This window comes from Amia ocellicauda, chromosome 4 (genome assembly GCF_036373705.1).
Source record: "Amia ocellicauda isolate fAmiCal2 chromosome 4, fAmiCal2.hap1, whole genome shotgun sequence".
NCBI lineage: Eukaryota > Metazoa > Chordata > Actinopteri > Amiiformes > Amiidae > Amia > Amia ocellicauda.
In genome coordinates, this window is record NC_089853.1 from 6,311,905 (window position 1) to 6,329,884 (window position 17,980).

General features: G+C 47.8%; 1 protein-coding gene across 41 annotated transcripts in view; it reads right to left on the reverse strand.

The window, feature by feature from the left end:
• The window catches only part of madd (MAP-kinase activating death domain), a 67,580-nt gene that overhangs the window by 11,166 nt on the left and 38,434 nt on the right, over positions 1–17,980 (reverse strand). For 4 of the 41 annotated variants that reach the window (XM_066700759.1, XM_066700728.1, XM_066700742.1 and 1 more), the window contains 18 exons: positions 17,071–17,174; positions 16,760–16,953; positions 16,376–16,647; positions 15,745–15,884; positions 14,386–14,487; positions 11,734–11,793; positions 11,027–11,129; positions 10,700–10,886; positions 10,382–10,532; positions 8,788–9,003; positions 6,913–6,966; positions 4,318–4,418; positions 4,118–4,198; positions 3,459–3,617; positions 2,995–3,118; positions 1,981–2,043; positions 313–433; positions 1–90 (listed from right to left, as the gene is read on the reverse strand). The exon at positions 1–90 is cut by the window's left edge and continues 16 nt beyond it. In XM_066700759.1, coding sequence (XP_066556856.1) covers positions 1–90; positions 313–433; positions 1,981–2,043; positions 2,995–3,118; positions 3,459–3,617; positions 4,118–4,198; positions 4,318–4,418; positions 6,913–6,966; positions 8,788–9,003; positions 10,382–10,532; positions 10,700–10,886; positions 11,027–11,129; positions 11,734–11,793; positions 14,386–14,487; positions 15,745–15,884; positions 16,376–16,647; positions 16,760–16,953; positions 17,071–17,174 — 2,322 coding nt within the window. Of the gene's footprint in view, positions 91–312; positions 434–773; positions 801–1,980; positions 2,044–2,994; positions 3,119–3,458; positions 3,618–4,114; positions 4,199–4,317; positions 4,419–6,912; positions 6,967–8,787; positions 9,004–10,381; positions 10,533–10,699; positions 10,887–11,026; positions 11,130–11,733; positions 11,794–13,506; positions 13,546–14,385; positions 14,488–15,744; positions 15,885–16,375; positions 16,648–16,759; positions 16,954–17,070; positions 17,175–17,980 lie in introns of all 41 variants that reach the window. The other 37 variants (XM_066700746.1, XM_066700725.1, XM_066700741.1 and 34 more) reach the window with 14 other exon arrangements.

Sequence of the window (17,980 nt, forward strand, 5' to 3'; positions counted from 1 at the left end):
TAGGCGATCATGTTGTGTAGCAGGGTGGCCAACAGGCGGTCTTCGTCGTCCTCCAGGCGTTTGCGGTCGTGGTCCCCCAGCGACAAGTACCTGTGTGGAGGGACAGGGGCTCAGTAGCTGTGGGATGGTTTGTAAAACCCAGCCAAGACAGATGGACCGCTTTGAGTACCAATTAGAAATCCACGTCAGGAAAGCGAGACCTTTGCCCGTGTGGTTTTCGGTTTTCAGCACTCCACTGGCGCAAAAAACAACAGAGCAACGAGAGTCCTGTTGGAAGTTTTGCCAGGCTGGTGAAAGGTGCTGCAGTCGTACCTGTCGATCATTTCCTGCGGTCCCTGGTCCATGCCCATGCCCTCCCTCTCCAGCATCACGGCATCCAGGTAGGCATCTTCCCAAAACTGCACCTGGTCCCACAGTGTGGAGCGCTCCTTACCTACACACACACACGCACGCACACACAAACACACACAAGACAGCTCACACCTGCAGTCAATTTAAGCTACACAGCAGAACCTTTTTTTCCCGCTGTTTTGATACAGGCATTGCAAGGGGCTCGTTTGGCGGTTATTAGCAGCAGGGTTAGCAGTAGTAGAAGTTGTGATATTAGTGACACGGTTCCCGGTCGAGCCCAAAGTACCGATTGAGATTCACAGGTTAGAGTTTGGATCCCCAGGAGCCAGAAATGAGCCCCTTGCAATGGTTCTGACATCAGATGAGTCTGGAAATGATTTAATGAATTAAACAGTAAAACCAGCACGAAGACAAGGACTTACTGTAGAAAATTATAAGTCTGTTTTGGGCTAGATTGGGTTGAGGCATCATGCAGGGTGCAGACACACACACAGTATAAAAGGGAAGGATTCAATATTATTATTATTAAAGGATTGATTTCACTGTCCGATTAAATGCCGTGTTGCTGAAAGAGTGTTTTTATTAGAAACCTCGTCCTCCACCTCTCTGAAACGTTTTGACAAAAGCCTGACTGAATTATATTGTTAATCATGCATTTGTTTGGGGGTGGGGGGGGAGGGGAGGTGTTAGTATTGTTCTTTATCGCTTGATATCAGAAACAACTCTTATCAACAGGATGACATTAACACCACAAATGCATGCGTCCATAATGTTGCAAACAGTATTACATGCATTCCCATCATTCAACGGTCAAAATATGAGGGGCTGGTTTATTTATCTACTGGATTAACACCGTCACAATTATGGCAGCTGCTAAAACTCATGATTTCCTATTTTGGGGGGTGGAGGGGTGTTAAGAGGCCAGTCTGCTTATTAGTGTGAAGGGGTGACAGCAATACTGTCACTTCTCTCGCAAGGAAAAGAGACAATTAAACTTTCTATTTAAAGGTCACACAAACATGTGTGAAAATATCACTTCAGGGCTGACGTATGGGGAGGGGGGGGCGACACAGCTCCTAGGATTCAGTGTTTTTGTTTTGTTCTTTTCATACATTTCATCCAGCAACCTATGCTATGAACATCACCATTTTGTTCCTCAGTTAGAAATAATAAGTACAAGAAGTAGACAGGACAATGCTACAGAAGGAGATATGCGCACTTTAATTGTTTTTCTTCCACCCCAAAACTAAAAACAAAATAAAAATACTAATGACATCGACTGCTTCCCTGTGAAGGTGTTTCAATGGGAAATCATTTGAATCACTCCTAAAACAATAACAATACGACATCCTGTTCGATGTGCCACTTAAACACAGGCGATACACAGCTGAACACTGCTCGACAGAATCAAAATAGTTGCTTTTTTATCCCGCCTTTAAAATGGCCACCAACGAGGACGTAACTCGAGAGTATCCTACAAAAAACATTTTAGGAGCGAAATGCTGGACTGCATGCAGACACACAAACACACACCACACTGTACGAGCAAACACAGCAAGCCAACAAGCTCTCAGGGCATGACACGGGTGGGTGAAGGGTCACAGGTCATAGGTCAGAGGTTAGTATTACTCAGAGAGAACGTCTCCATAGCTGCATCCTCCAGCTGGTCCCACATGGAGCTCTTGTCCCTCCCTGTGAGGGGTCCCGGCCAAGCAGCGTGGAGAGAGAGAGGCGGCAAGGTTGGAGTTAAGCCAGAGAGTAGAGGTGCGACATTCGATTGGTTAATTACAGGACGACAGACAGCGCAGGTGAGCGGCAGACGTCCGCAGCGGTCAATGTGTGACAATGTGTAGAGGACACAGGAAGTGTGTCAGACTATACTGGTGTGTTGTTTAACCAGCTATTTTGTTTTGTTTGTTTGTATTAAGAAAGAAAACCACACCATCATGTTAATGGTGAGAGGTTAAGATGAATGCGAGGGCTATTCACGTCCACAGTGGGATGGCTGCAGCTGTGAATTGAACTCGGCCCACACTCTGTGTTCAACAGGCGTCTATGCATCACCGTAATTCACTTGTTTGCACACAGAGAGCAGGGCTCGGAGACCTCACAATTCACCGAGCGCGGCCTATTGTGTTGGAAATTGTAAGACCGCCTATTAAATGAGACTGATGAAGCCAGGGTTAGTAAGTGGCTCATCGGAAAGACAACGTGTTTGAAAATGCCTCACAAAGCAACTTCTGCCGAAGCCAAAGAGCAGAAGCGGAGGAACAGAGATTGAAAGAAAGAGGAGAGAGAGAGAGAGAGAAAGGGCAACTCAGTCGGCTTAGGGATAGTCTCTATACTTTCAACACTTCTACTGAAGACTGGATCATAAGTTGACCCTTTCCTTTGATTCAGTACATTGGATGAAAGAACATGACTTTCAGACGATTCATTCAAGAACCAAACATCAACACACAAAGGTCCCCTGCGTTTACACTACTGCACACAGCTCTTCATCAAAAAAACACATTTCCAGCAGCCTGATCACCTAGCCTTGGCAGCTCCATTCACTGCACTTCCTGCCCAGAATCCCACACACAGGGCAATGGGAGGCGGTGTATTGGGGGACAGGAGAGGCTGGGAGGGGCGCGGTCTTACCCAGCAGGCCCTCGCACAGGTACACCCTCATGCTGACGTCCTCAGGGGCCACGGGGGGCGGCCCTCTGCCCGGCAGGCTTCCCCTGCCCTGCTTCAGGCCGGGCTTCAACATGTGAGTCTTCCCCTGGGAAAGAGCAATATCATCATTAATGATCAGTCATTCAGCAAGAGCTGCTTACAGAGACACCGGGGCGAAGTCAACAGCGGGTCACACGTGACGGGACCATGGGGGTGATCTGAAGGAAGGACTTGAGCTTCTGCTGAAATAATACCTATAGCTTCGACCCGGGACCATCCAGTTCCTGGGTGTGGTGAAGCTACGAGTGGATCAATGGTCCTGTTGTGCACGGTGTGATTTAGAGGCACACCCCCACTGCTTTCCATTGCCATGTCTGCGTTTCAGCTCCCATCGAATTACTTAATTGTTCGTCAGCAGCCAGACTGATTAAGTAAACAAAACTCACAAAGACGGCGCTGGTGGCAGGATTGGTCTCGATCTCGCTGTCGGAGAGCGTGCCCCTGGACACGGTGAGGTGGGGGGCCAGTCTCCCCGCCGGTCCGTCTCCCGCGTTGCTGCTCAGGTCGCTGTCCGCCCCCAGGGTCTCCCCCGAGCTGTTGCTCACCTTGGAGGTCACAAAGGGAACAGAGCGAGTCAGTCGTAGTGCTCTCCATCTCTCTCTTTCTCTGCCCGCTCTCTGTCCATTCAGAGATCTGGGCAACTCTCAGCTATCAGCAGCTACAATTTCCAAACTGTCTGATGAATCAGCTAGTGGCTCTAAAGCAAATTTCCCTTAAGGGTTATTGTTTTGTGCTGTATGTGCAGATAAATGAACAGATCAATAAGCACAGTGATAAAACTGTCTTCAAAGCAAGGCAACATTAATCTACTAGTTACTTATAGGAGTTAGGAGTTACTTATAATGCTTCATAGATTAAAATAAAAGTGCTCTACGCTGCCCTGTCCACTGTGACTCAACGGGCTCTACACGGGCTGCTTCGGAGGATCTGCGGCCTCAGATAGAGGGTCGCACTGTGGGAGGACGCCAACAGAGAGGAAGCGGCTGCCAACAGGAGGAGAGGCAGCGAGAAGCCTAACCACTCTGCCGTGGCCGTGCCCTACCACTGTACTGGCCTCGGAGTCCTGGCTCGTGCTCCGGGTCAGGGCGGGCGGCTCGGAGCTGGCGATGGACTCGGAGTCGCTCTTCTGTGTCCGGAGAGAGAAAGAAAGAAGGAGAGAGAGAAAGAGAGAGACCCAACCGTGAGTGTTTCGGTCAGTAAAGTCTAACTCGTCAAGCTTCGGAGTTCGTGACTCGAGACGCAGACCTGTGAGCCCGAGGTGACACTCAGTCCGCTGTCGGCGCTGATCTGAGATTTCTTCTCGTCTGTGTCGCCCAGGTCAAAGAAGGGCTTCCCCCCCTCAGTCCCTGCAGGAAAGGCACAGTTAACACACGGCGACCACGGGCTGCCAGCATCACCCACCCTGGAACAAGTCACGTGACCAGCTGAAGCAACTGAGGCAGAAGCTACTCCACTTAATTGCTGCGGATGCGAGTTTCCATTTTGGTTCTCCTTTCGGGAGAAGTGGCTCCACGTTTGGTGTGCAGTGAGGAGATGGACCAGGTGCAGTGAACTGGGCTACAATTGCAGGCACTGCAGAGGTATCCCATGCTTTTCTCTCTATACAATGCATCTTCCATCAGACGCAGGGTTTAACCAGTCAGGGTGAAATGTTGTAGTTAGTTTTAAGGGCTTACTATTCTCTGGTGGGTCCTCTCACATCAAGCTTGTATTAAGCTTGTGTCAATTTCAATGTATGAAGGGCTCTGTGGAAACCCTGTGGAGGGCGCTGTTCTAAATAAAGATCGATCGATTGATTGATCAAGGCAGTATAAACATTAACCCTTTTGTCCTTGTTTACATCATCAATATTGCACAGAAAACTGCTTTAAAACCTCTCAAAATAGAGACAGTGCCTCAAATCACTCGGCTTGTGTATATAGATGTGTATATGTACAACAACATTTTATTTATGATGACTGTCAAGGAAGAAAGGGTACATTCTTGAAACCAAAATCATCATAATTGCATGGGAACATCTAGCAAGCTCTTGGTCATGTGCTTTTGCTTCAGGGAAAACAAGCCTGTGAGACTTTGGTGTCGGAGACCAGGACAGTCAGCAGTCGGAGTTCGTGTTGATAACCGTCGCCTGGACGGGATCTGGGAGGCCGCAAGCGGGGACTGCCGTCCACACACAGCACGGGGGGATTCTCCGGGCCCGTCGGAGTCCCCCGACAGTCCTGCAGAACCTCCCGTCAAGCTCCTGGCATTTGAGCCCAGCGCTACACAGCTGTGCCAGGCCCTGAGCTCAAACGCCTGCCTACTGAGGGGCCAGTGCATGGGCTGCATTCACCAAGACAGCAATGCCTGGAGGTCTACACACTGCATGCATTGATTTGTTCTCTCTTTGGAGCACTGAAGTATATAAATAAATATATAAATAAATATAACTGAACCGCTTTTGTTTTTTTCCATGTCCTTGACGCCCATCCGTGGAATTAATTCTTAATAAAACCCACCTTTCCAAACACATGCACGGGACGCTTGAAAATATAAAATCTCCATTTTCTAAATCTGCGTTTGGAGCAGGAACTCGTCTCTGTCCTATCAGAGCAAATCCTGCGGGAATTCAGCCCTTGCACGACCTTCCCCACCCATCGGGGCGCGCTGTGCTAGCGGCTGGGTGAGCAACAGAGACTATGCGAGAGACAGAGAGAGAGACAGTCAGAGTGAGAGACAGAGACAGAGAGAGAGGGAGGGAGGGAGGGAGGGAGGGAGGGAGAGAAAGAGAGAGAGAGAGCATAGGAGAGGTGGAGAAAGAAAGTGCGAGGATCTGCGTGGGAGAAGATCAGTAAAGACCGAGAGAAACGGTCCGAGGGAGAGCAAGGCGCCCAGAGCACAGACAGACAGACACTTCTATTGCCGCTACCTGGGGAGGCAAAAACAGATCTAGCTGGCTGAGGGAATCCATAGCTGCCAACCCACACACAGCAGGGCAACACGAGAGGGAGGTGGGGGTGGGAGGGGTGGCAGGACGAGGACTAGATCGAGTGGTTCCGCCGACTTCAACACACAAACAAAGAAACCAACACACAACATGTAAAAGGAAAACAAAACCACTCGCGGCCAACTAGAACTGGTGTGCGATGTAGACACTTATTTGTATTGTTTTCTTGGGTCAAGTTCCAGCTGCTTTGTAGCCTGTAAGATCTCAACATAGTGGTTGGTTCTACCGTCTCAAGAGAGTAAAATGCCTGGCCTACAGACACTGCCTTTTAAATCCTGGATTAGGATACAGTAACCAAAACACAATAACTCAAACACAAATCAATTACGCTGTGAGTTCTCAGCACCATGAACCATGTAAAGTAATGCATCTTGTAACGGTCACACAATGGTTGACCAGTTTTGTGTGCAAAAGGTTTGATACTTCCCACCCAGTAGGGGGCAATATTGTCATCTTATTGTCTCAGAGAGCACAGGTCCAAAATAAAATCATTTATAAACTGACACAGCTAATTGGTTGATTCTGCAAGCAATCAGAATTGATCTACCCTACAACTTGAAGAAGGATATCTATACAAACGGATGAATACGGAGCATTAAGTGCGGATCAAAATCCTTTGTGTTTGCCTTCAGATTGACTACTGTTAAAATAATAATAATAATTGATCCGACCAGGTCAAAATGTGTATATCTGGTGATTCAAATATTGCTTTTTAAACCCTGCCTCAATCTTGCGATCAGTTCACTCAGGATACCAGAGAGGAGGAAGGGGGGAGGGGGGAGGAGGAGAAGGGGTGGGTTGGGTTCAGAGTTGGCAGTTATGAGAGATCTCTTTTTTTGTGTGAAATGTCTTACTCTGTTTTTCCATAGCTTTTTGCTTTCTGATATCCTGGTGCTTGCTCCACAATTCTACCCAAGATGCATTGCAAGCGAGGAGAGAAAGACAGAGAGAGAGTCAGAGAGCTGGTCGGACAGGCAGGAATGGAAGACCATGGGATTAGAAAATAAAATCGATATCAATAAAGACGAAAGACACAACCAAACTCAAATGATGCAGGTTACTATTATTATATATATATATATTTTTTTTTAAAGAAAACGGGGAAGCACTTTGTAATTCGTTTCATCAACGTATAGGTCCACTCGAATCAAAGTGTCTAAAAACACACCTGGTATTGTTTCATAATCATAACGTTACCCAAATACGCACCTTTACAAAGTGCTTCCTGGGGAAAAATAAATCAATGACACAAAATAATGAAATTAAAATAGCAAAACATAATTAACCAATAAGGGGAGAATCAATGTGCAGCCGGTACAGCCATTAGAATGAGAATCGGCAGAAGCGGTGACACGGTTTCATGATCGCCCAGTAGAATTGAAGGTGCATCTCGAAAACAAAGGGGGTCAGAGGTCAAGCCCGAGTCCGGTGTACACAGACCTGTGTTAATGAAGCTGCTGAGCAGAGACCATGTGGGAATGGTGCATCACTAGAAACAGACGGGTTAAAGCACAACTCTGCCCCTTCAGACCAGTATCTCTGAATTTGAGAGCAGTGCAAACACAAGCAAAAATGCCAATTTGACAAAACACAGCCACGCCCGGCTTAGGTAGAGTGTAACTTAACGAACCCACCGAAGTCAAATAATTTAGAATGACAGTCCTCCTTCTACAGACAATCGGTTTGTGTTCATAATGTGTTCAGTCTCATTCATCTCATGGTGGTTTGGTTTAAGTCTGTTTACAGAGGAACAAGGGGGTCACCTGTGGTCTCGAAAGAGGAGAGCTAGCATCCCAAGACACCCACAGAGAAAACTGCAGTAGCTTCAGATGTTCAGACTCCTGCCCCAACCATTTTTAGTGTCTGCCTGTATTTAGTGAGATTTGTTTTGTCTAGTTGGGGTTTGAAATGATCTCAGATATGGCTCAGATACTGCAGATTTCGCTTGGAGGAGAAAATAAACAAATCAAAAAACAAGGAAGGTCTGATAAAGGCATGCAGCAGTCCTGTAGAAAAACGTAAACATGTGCACAGAACTGTTCAACTCAAGGCACGTTCAAGTGTGTCGTTATTGACAGCTTTTCTGCCATTTTGCTTTTAAAGACAGGTATTTAGGGGCGAAATAATAATATAAAAAACTAAAACTACTGGTCTTAACTGGCACTGAGAGGCTGTGTAATAATTTGGAGGGCTGATTATAGCTCCTCTTCTATTCCTGCTGTCCTCAACATCTAGAGTACATCATTAACAAAAAACAGACATTTTCATCAAGAGGCCTGACATCTGTGTTTGTTTTGTTCTGCTACTTTCTGACAGTAAATCTCATTGAATGGACTAAAAAGACCGTCTGACTAGTGGAACTAAACCCCGTATTCCTTTCAAAACCTCAGACCACTGGGAAATGTCGAGTTACACAGCCAGTTATGCTTTCCTTTACGGATCTTCCCGATGGACACCTGCCTGTAAATAACTGGGTTTGGAAGTCCAGGGTCCTCAAACGTTAATCTGGACCTTCCACGGACATTACTCGAGGTCAGGAAAACAATCTCACCACTGAGGGTTGAGTTTTTGTTCCTGATTTCTCCCGTCACATGGTCTCTCAGATGGAAAAGGAGCAGCTACACTGGGACTCAATGTGTGTGTGGGGGGGCAGGGGACACGAGAACAGCTCCCCTACTGGCCGAGGCGGGAGCTGCACCCCTTACGTGTGCATGCAGGTCGGTACACACCAATGGAGGCTATAAAGTTCTCTTCGTTGAGACTCCGTGTGTCAAACTGGCGGACCCCCTTCCCTGTGGAGGAAGAGGCGGCGGGGTGGAGCTGGAGCTTAGGGACCAGCAGGGGGCCCGCGGGCCGGGCGGCGTCCCCTTTGGGCGTTAAACTCTCCTTACTGCCTGGACTGCTGCCTCCTCCCTCCGTGGGGCTCCGTTTGCGCTTCTCGGGCTCTTCAGAGGAAAGCAGGAAGGGAGGGAAGAAGGGGAGGAGAAAGAGAAGGAGAAGGAGGGGGAGGGGACAGACAGGAGGAATTGTGATCAAGAGGCAGAGAAAGTCACGGAAGGGAGGAAAAAGAAAGACAAGGGAAGGGGAGTTCAGGTTGTTTTGGTTTTGGTTTGTTTGTTTGTTGTCAATTACAAATTACAGAAGAAAAACCACAGGGACCAGAGAGAGTGAACACCCAGGGGACAGGAGACAGCGTGTGAGAGAGCGAGAGGGCGAGAGGGCGTCTCCGCAGAGGCTGACCAGCGAGAGGAGACACAGACGGCAGTCTGACCCGCTTCAGAGTCTGCTGAGAGCCAGGCCTGGTCACACGAGTGCTTTAGTTTCTTTAACCATGAAGAGCCTATTCGTTTTTGTGCAATTGCCCCAGCAGGGGTACCTTACTACAAACACCCGTTAAGCATTATTGAAATATAATGTGGGGGGGAGGAGGGGATGTCTGCTTATGTTACTGATGTCCCTGACAGTTCAGCTCAGTGGCAGGTCCAGGACTATGTCATTTACACCACTAATCATACATCTGCTCTCGTTCAGCAAAAATACTAAAAAGCTGCAGTTTCTGTGAAGGCCGAGTCAGGCTGAGTCATGCTTTCAGCAGAAGTTGTGAGCACAGCGGTCTGCAGAGAGGTCTGCTTAGAGCCCTGCCATCTCACAACGTGCAGCAGAGATCGGGATACGTGTTCACAGAGGGCCCAGAGAACAGAGCTGTGAGGAGATGGGGCAGTATCGGTGGAAGTTCTCAAAGTTAATTAAGATGTGCTCTATGTAGCGCAGGGCTGGCAAGGATGGAGATGTCTGGATGGGCGGAAAAATGAAAAAGAGCAGAAATCAAGCATTTGTAGCCATTGTGGTGGGCAGCTCTGACTTGACCTGTGCGTTTGTTTTCGTAAAAAAGGAGATGCAATTGAATGACTAATCACTTGTCCACTCCCCAGGAGCCGCACACATCTTCCACTTCAACCGCGCACTTCAGTCGACCCCTGTTTGAAAGCACTCGGAAGCGTCCGTCCACGGATTTCCAATTACTTTTCCAATGTCAAAACACATCAAGCCTACATGTCTCTCTCCTCCCTGCCTGTGATTATAACAAGAGGTGGACTGACTGCTGCACTTCAGAGCTAAAGAGGAAGTTGTTACTGTTCTCGCCACCCCCCCCACACACACATTTCACTAATTATTTCAGTAGCAGTTCTTTCATAACCGGACGGTCAATCCGGTGCCGTTTCCAGTCGTCCTGGCTGTTCTGCTTGGCAGAGATCCCTGAGACTCAGCGCCAGGTCCAGAGGTACCGGCCTCGACCCGGTTCTGGCTCTTTTCCCACCTTACCTTTGGTGTAGTAGTGGGTGCGGGCGATCTCCAGCAAGTTGAAGACGCTGGCCATCCCCCCCAGCCCGGCGTTGGTGTACGAGTGCTCCAGGCTGGACACGGTGCATTTGAGCAGGTCCAGCATCCCCTTGTACACCTTGCGACTGATCTCCTACAAAAACAACAAAACAACATGCAAATCAAACCAATTACTCACACAACTTAACAATTAATAGTTTTTGTCTTTCCTGTTCTACCAAACCCCAATTATACCAGTTAATCAATCAGCAGGTTCGTGTTTGGATTCTATCTTCACTACTGGCTCCGCCCCTTACTCACCACGTCGTGGATGACCTCCTGCCGGGCATCCTCCTCCGACTGGATGGCCCGGTTCAGCTTGCTCAGGACGAAGACGCGCAGCTGTTCGTTCTCCAGCAGGCGGCGCACTTTCTTCATGTTGAGCCAGCCCACGCCCTGGCCCTCCAGAACGTTCTGCACCACCTCCTTCAGGAACTGCTGGTTCTCGCTGCCGGGGGGCGGACACGGGCACAGAGAGGGGCAGAGGTCATTAGTCTCCACGGGCGGCTGGCACAAAGACTGGATGAAGTTCTCCTCCTCAGGTCTTTTGCAGAGATCACAGGGCACCAGTCCGGCCTCGGTCCTCACCTCGTGTTGTTTGCTCGGCCTTGCGGAGACGGAGACTCCTTCTTCACCGTTGGGCTGTGCTTGATGACGGACGACTTCTGGTCCACCAGCGCTCTCCTGTTGCCTATAAAACGCCACACACATAGTCTCGGGCTGGACTTCCAGAGAGCAAATGCAGGACTACAAAACTGTCCTCTCCAACTTCTCAAACACTTACTATGTTTACTATGGTTTACTACAGACAGTAATAGTTATATTAATGGCACTACAACTACCAATACCAATTCTTCTACAATAAGAGTAGAAACAACAATAACAATATTAATAATAATACTAATAAACTAGGAAAGGAGAGAATGCCAGCACTCTAGCATCGCACATTGGCAGAAAACAGGAGTGACTTAAAAACTGAGAGGTTAAAAAACGCTATGAGTAAATGTCGGCACCGTGAGGTCACACAAATCATAGACATGGTGTTTAGTCATGCAGCACTGGTAAACAACAATAAAGAGTACGATAATAATTAGGCATGTGGTTAAAAAAAAATGGAGTTGTTGCCATTAATCACATTAGAAGACAGGAGGGTCAATGGGAAGTCGAGGTGGTGGATGTCATGTGACATAGACTGGCCAACATGAGTGTAGCCTGGTGAGGCGGGTGCAAAGGATGCTGGGAGGTTGTTGTTGACTGGCGTATAAGCATGCAGCTCATGCAAGGGTGAGACCCACCTTCACTGCTGACAGGGCCAGCCTCAGTTATTATCTCCATTATAGAATTTAGCCCAAATACTGGACACAAAATCCACAATTAGTGCAGTGAAAGAAACCACTCAAGCCATAACAAAACTAGTTAAACAAAACCAACAAACACTTCTTCAAAAAAAATAAGAATCTATCAAAAAATACATACACAACAAAATAACCCGATTAAAGAGTTGCAAGCCAGAGAGAAATCAATACAGGCACGACACTCAAACATCAGTCCAGTCCCGACACCGTGCCGATCAAAGCGGACTCCTCGATCAAAGCCCATTGAGACGAATGTAGAATTTATATTCATCTGTCCCTGGAGCCAAGAGGCTGATCATAAAGTGTTGTGGGGTGCAAGTTTATGTTTTGGAGCATATTCTGAAAGCCCAGATCACACTTCAGACAGTCCTGTACTAATAGTCATTAGAATTTGCTACAGTACTGTGGAAAAGTGCCATTTATTATGGTTACTGCAAAGACCTTTTGAACTAATTCAAGTTCTTTTCAGCGACGTTTAAGGAAGAGAACTGAGGCGGAGAGGGCAATATCGGGCCGAGGTGCACACTTGACTGGAATAATGTTGGCACTGATGGATGTCAGAAACAGGGTCATTGCATAGGGTCCCTGTCCAATACACAGCATCTGTCAGCACCAGTGCACCCTTCAGCACTTAAATTGTGAACTGAGCGCCAAGGGACACTGCAGTCTTTCAGTGAGAGTCAATGCTGATCAACGTCAGAGACAATGGGGCCTCGGAGCTCCACTCCAGCCGTAAGCACGGCTTTCAATTCGGTCTTTCAAGAGGGTTTTTAAACCGTTGGAGTGGACCGTGCTGCCAACAAGCGCCACACACTGCTGCAGACAGATTTCACTCGAGGGGGAGAGGGGGACAAACCAACGAAGAAACAAAGACCAAACCGAAGAATGACCCACATATTCAAACAAACACGGTGAGAGCCGGCCCCATGACAGGCATTTGGGGGAACAACAAAATAAAACAGGGAACACAAAGAACACAAAGAAAGAGAAAGAGAAAGAAAAAATGTGTCGAAAGTATGATTTTTAAAAAGAAAACAAAAGCTGCACAGATTGAAAAAACCTCTGTTTTCTTCAAATGTGTGCATGTTAGTAGTTTTGCGCAAAGTCTCCCACAAGTACAGTAACAGGAAATGGTGGGGGGGTTGGTCCTTACTTCTAGGCTAATGCTGTCTAGAAAGCAATGCACCATATTCGTGGGAATACTATACTACAGTAGCAGGGCTTTAGGGGATAGTGGGAGCGTTTCAAAGCACAGCAGACTAGCAAACTCAAGACACTGCAGTGAAGAGGAACATACCCGGGCTTCCTGCCTCCGCTGGACAATAAAGAGAGTTCAGATCAGGAGCTAAAAGGTTGCTGTGGTCACTATTCATCAAGCTTAAGCCATACTTACACATACTTATATATACACATGCTAATGTATGTATATATATGTGTGTGTGTGTGTGTGTGTGTGTATATATACATACACACACACAATCGTACATCAATATATATCGATATGTACTAATATATATTTGGAATGTTCTCATGAATAAAATACGTGGAAATCCAACTATTTCAAAACCGTATTCCATTAATGAAATCATTTTTTTTTCCTTTTGAGAAAACAAAGCAGGAAAAACAAGTCCAATGCTTCCTGAACAGAACCATAGTGTCTCAACTTGACCCTTCAGTGAAGTTCAGACGGACAAAATCGGCTACGATACCAACCTTCCTCCTTCTCTTTCTCTACTTCGGGATTAAAGTAATCTGTTTTTGGATAATGTGTAGCAAAAGAAAAAAAAGAAAAGAAAAAAAGAATGTAAAGAAACACAAAACCCAAACTAAAGTAGCCGTGTACCGAGACTAAACACAGACATATCAACACAAGTCATTTATATCTCAGAAAGCCTGGCGAATAGAGTTCAATGCACACACAACGCACTGTCGCTACACAAAGCTTCAAAAACAAACACAAGCTCTGGAGTCACCGTACTGTATAGTTTAGAATTCAATACACACTCGAGAATGAACAGTAACTGTAAAGTCTTAACAGGTGATGAAGCTGAAAATGTATTATTTTTGTCTTTATGAGTCTCGTTATTGGTTCGTGTCCACTCTTGCCTAGAATACAGCTCCTCTTTCAGAGACGTGGTGTTGAGGTGCCCATCACAAGTGAGGTAAACACACAACTTAACACCAAAGCCATCAAATGTTAAGGGTTATCGCTGGACGTGACTTGAAGCAGATAAGTATAATTTTAATTGTGTCCCCATTACGTTACAATATGTGAATGAATGTAAATATATATACAAAAAAGCCGTTTTAAAAGCAGGCATAGCAGGTAAAACCCCTGGAGTTAATTATCACAGAGCAAATTATAAGTAGTAAATAAATAAATAATAATAAATAAAATAAAAAGCTGTGGAAAACGGACGATATAAAACTCTGAGGATCACTAGAACAGAGACTAAACAACGCCACAGAGACCAGAGAGAGGGCAATACTGGGGGGGTGGAGAGAGAGGCTGGGGCGCTAGTCCAGTACCACAGAGAGCACGGCACAGCGACACACGCGTGGGAGCAGGCAGGCCGGGGGGACGGGCGGTACCTTTGAGGCTGGGGAACGGGGTTGTCTTATCCCGGGCCGCCTTCGTGGGTAAGGCCAGGTTGGACAGGCTGAAGCTGGTGCTGTGGTTCTTGTACAGATTACCTGCGACACGGGGGGGACAGAGCATCAAGGTGTTTATGTTTGTCATGGTTCCCACAGTGTGCAGAGAAAGGAGATGAAAGCACAGGGCTGTTTTGGTGTATTTGTGCACTGTAATGTATGACAACAAATGAGCTGAGTCACCTTTTAGACATGGTGGTTAATTCACATGACAATATATGCTGAGGGAAGAGTTCATTACACACACACACACATGCACATGCACACGCACTCGCAAGAACCTTCTACTCCAGCTCTTCTAAAAACACTAACCGAAAGCAAAGGCAGCTGATGAGTCCTCTAAAGCTGACAGTTATAAGAAGAGCACAAAAAACTAAACACAAATCTAAATCAAAGGCGCTGAACTCCAGCTGGTCCCTGGCTCCTGCAGCTTCACCAACAAGAAGAAAAAAAGGGGAAGAAAGATGGAAAAGCGAACGAAAAACAAGTCTAGGAGAGCAGAAGGTATAATTAATACATTCTCAAAAAAGTGGCAATCGGAGAGAGAGAGAGAGAGAGAGAGAGAGAACGGGAGAGGTGTTGGTACCGCACTCCCTCCCACAGAGACGGGCTGTGAAGCCGAGCGGTGCCAGCTTTGTGTGGGCAAACTGAGCCCCTGCCTTCCACGAGCCAAACTGCTCCTCAGTGGCATCTCAGAGCATTTATTGTTAATCTCTCTGTGAGTTTGTATTCATGGTGTGTGTTTATTTTGTATGCCTTTGAAATGTTAAAATCTAAAAAGGCTGTGCCAGGACTGCCTTTAGCAACCGAAACAGACAGCAAATGGTTTAAAATTTGTCTTTAATCTTGTTATGTTTCACAAAACTGGATTTTAATCGGAGAAACTCTCTAAAATGATCTGATGATATTTTGCTTTTCTTTTTAAATGTGGAAAATGCTTCAGTCACGCTGTACACTATCTGAATATTGCTCGACAGGGACGGCAACTTCAAATCGCCACAGGCAAAAAAAAAAAAAACTGGAAAAAATAAATTTAGACAAATCATTCCTATAATTGGTTCAAATAGGCAATTAAGCGCTTCAACGGGAAGTACCTGCAGCTCCACGGGACTGGAATAAAGCATCTCGACACGCTGCTCGAGTTTAAAGTGCTGCATTGGTTCACATGGACGTCAATACACTAATGAAGGTGAAAGCTGCTGTATTTCACACTAAAGCGGAGGTGTGGGGGGCTTTAAGCAGCTGCCCCCCGGGGGGTAAAGCAGTCAGGTGGAAGGAACGGGGGGGAACGACACTCACTAGCAAAGGACATGAGCCCCCCGAAGCCATCGTTGCTGTTGTTGGAGATGGTGGAGTTGGGCGAGCTGGCCCGGGAGTCCGACTCCGCGTCCGAGTCGCTGGGCAGCTTCAGAGAGCTGGGCCTCAGGGGCTTCTGGGACCTGTGGAGAGAGCGGCCCGGCGTAGGGTCAGCGGGGGGCAGGAAGTCACCCTGGGGGGCGTCGGGGCCGAGCCGGGGGCAAAAGGCCGAGCGCTCACTGCTCCTGATCTCAGAGCCGGACTGATCCTGCCCGCTGCCACTGCCAACATCAATTTTACAGCCCCCTGGATTTTTTATGATAACTATTTATTTATCTCTCTATTTAATCAATTTATATTGTATTGACGAATGTATTCTGTCATATTCTGCCACAGTTAGTGAATTCTACAGTGTGGAACATTAATCAATACATTTAAAGACCTTTATATAAATACAATCTGAACCACAATTGCATTATTATCTGTGAGCCACCTGGGGACAGGGATCAGCCAGATTCATTCAATATAAACACAGGAGTCAGTGCGGATCTCTGACAGCAGCGATCAGCACGGTGGTAACAGCAGACTCGGACCCCCGCGGTCGGGCCAGGCCAGGCCGGGATGAGGCGCTCACTTGCTGCCGTTGACGCTCTGGGGGAAGTTGGGGGTGTAGCTCTCCTCCACCTCGTCCCCGTCGCCCTCCTCCTCAGTGGGGAAGCCGTACTGCGGCTCGAAGTAGGGGTTGTCGTAGTCGCGTTTCTTCGGCGTGCCGTCTGCGGTGGGCACCGGCTCGCCCTCCCGCCGCTCGAGGCCCAGCTTGGCGAAGGCCGGGACCCCCAGCACTGGGAGCGAGGGCTGAGGTCCGGGGGCGGCGCGGTCCTCTACGTCCGCCGATTCGCAGGGCTCCTGGGGAGACAGAGGGTCAGAGGAGCAGAGAGCCCCAAAACAATAGTCCAGTGTGTGTGTGTGTGTGTGTGTGTGTGTGTGTGTGTGTGCGTGCAGCGCAGTGTCATCTCACCTGGTTGACCCCCTGGATGATGGTGCTGGGGCTGGAGCTGGCCGTGGTGCTGGAGCTTGAGCGCGGCTGGTGGTTCTCCAGGGACGCCTCGCTGTCCAGCGCCGGGTCCTCGCCCTCGCCCCGGTACTCCTGGAACTCCTGGAACTCCACCTCGCTGGGGTCCCCCAGGGCCGCGTGTGTCGGGGGGTCCACACCTGCAACGGCACCGACCCAGAGCCGTCAGCACTCACATCGACACGTCACGCAACAGGAGGTATAATCTAAGAGCAGGGGTGTTGTGTTTGTCCTGCGCTCTGAAGGCGCTCACTTACTGGGTGTGTCCCCCTTGATGTCACACTTGATCATCTCGCTGACGAAGTCCCCGAGCGACGAGTAGGAGGAGCTGGAGTCGTCATAGTCCACACTGTCGCTGCCGCTAGGGGGGACAAGGGGCGGAATGGTCAGTCTGACGAAATACAGGACCTAAAGTCGCTGTGGTCCGACTGATCTCCAAGCTCAGGGCCCCGGTCAGGCAGTCCCAAGGACATGGCAGCCGATGGTCCACAGCACGGCGCACCAAGACGGGATACATCCTGACCCACATTGCTACCCTCTTCACAGAGAGCCTAGTGCTAACTAATATTTCTGTTTCCAGCTGGCCTCGTTTTGTGTCGGTCTTCAGAGAGGTTTGCTGGCATCTCAAGAAACACGTGCCTGCTTGGCATGTTACAGTGAGGGAAAAAAGTATTTGATCCCCTGCTGAATTTGTACGTTTGTCCACTGACAAAGAAATTATCAGTCTATAATTTTAATGGTAGGTGTATTTGAACAGTGAGAGACAGAATAACAACACAAAAATTTCAAAAAAGTTATAAATTGATTTGCATGTTAATGAGGGAAATAAGTATTTGATCCCCTATCAATCAGCAATATTTCTGGCTCCCAGGTGTCTTTTATACAGGTAACGAGCTGAGATTAGGAGCACTCTCTTAAAGGGAGGATCTTGTGAATGATCTCAAGGCAGCTGGGACCATAGTCACCAAGAAAACAATTGGTAACACACTACGCCATGAAGGACTGAAATCCTGCAGCGCCCGCAAGGTCCCCCTGCTCAAGAAAGCACATGTACAGGCCCGTCTGAAGTTTGCCAATGAACATCTGAATGATTCAGAGGAGAACTGGGTGAAAGTGTTGTGGTCAGATGAGACCAAAATCGAGCTCTTTGGCATCAACTCAACTCGC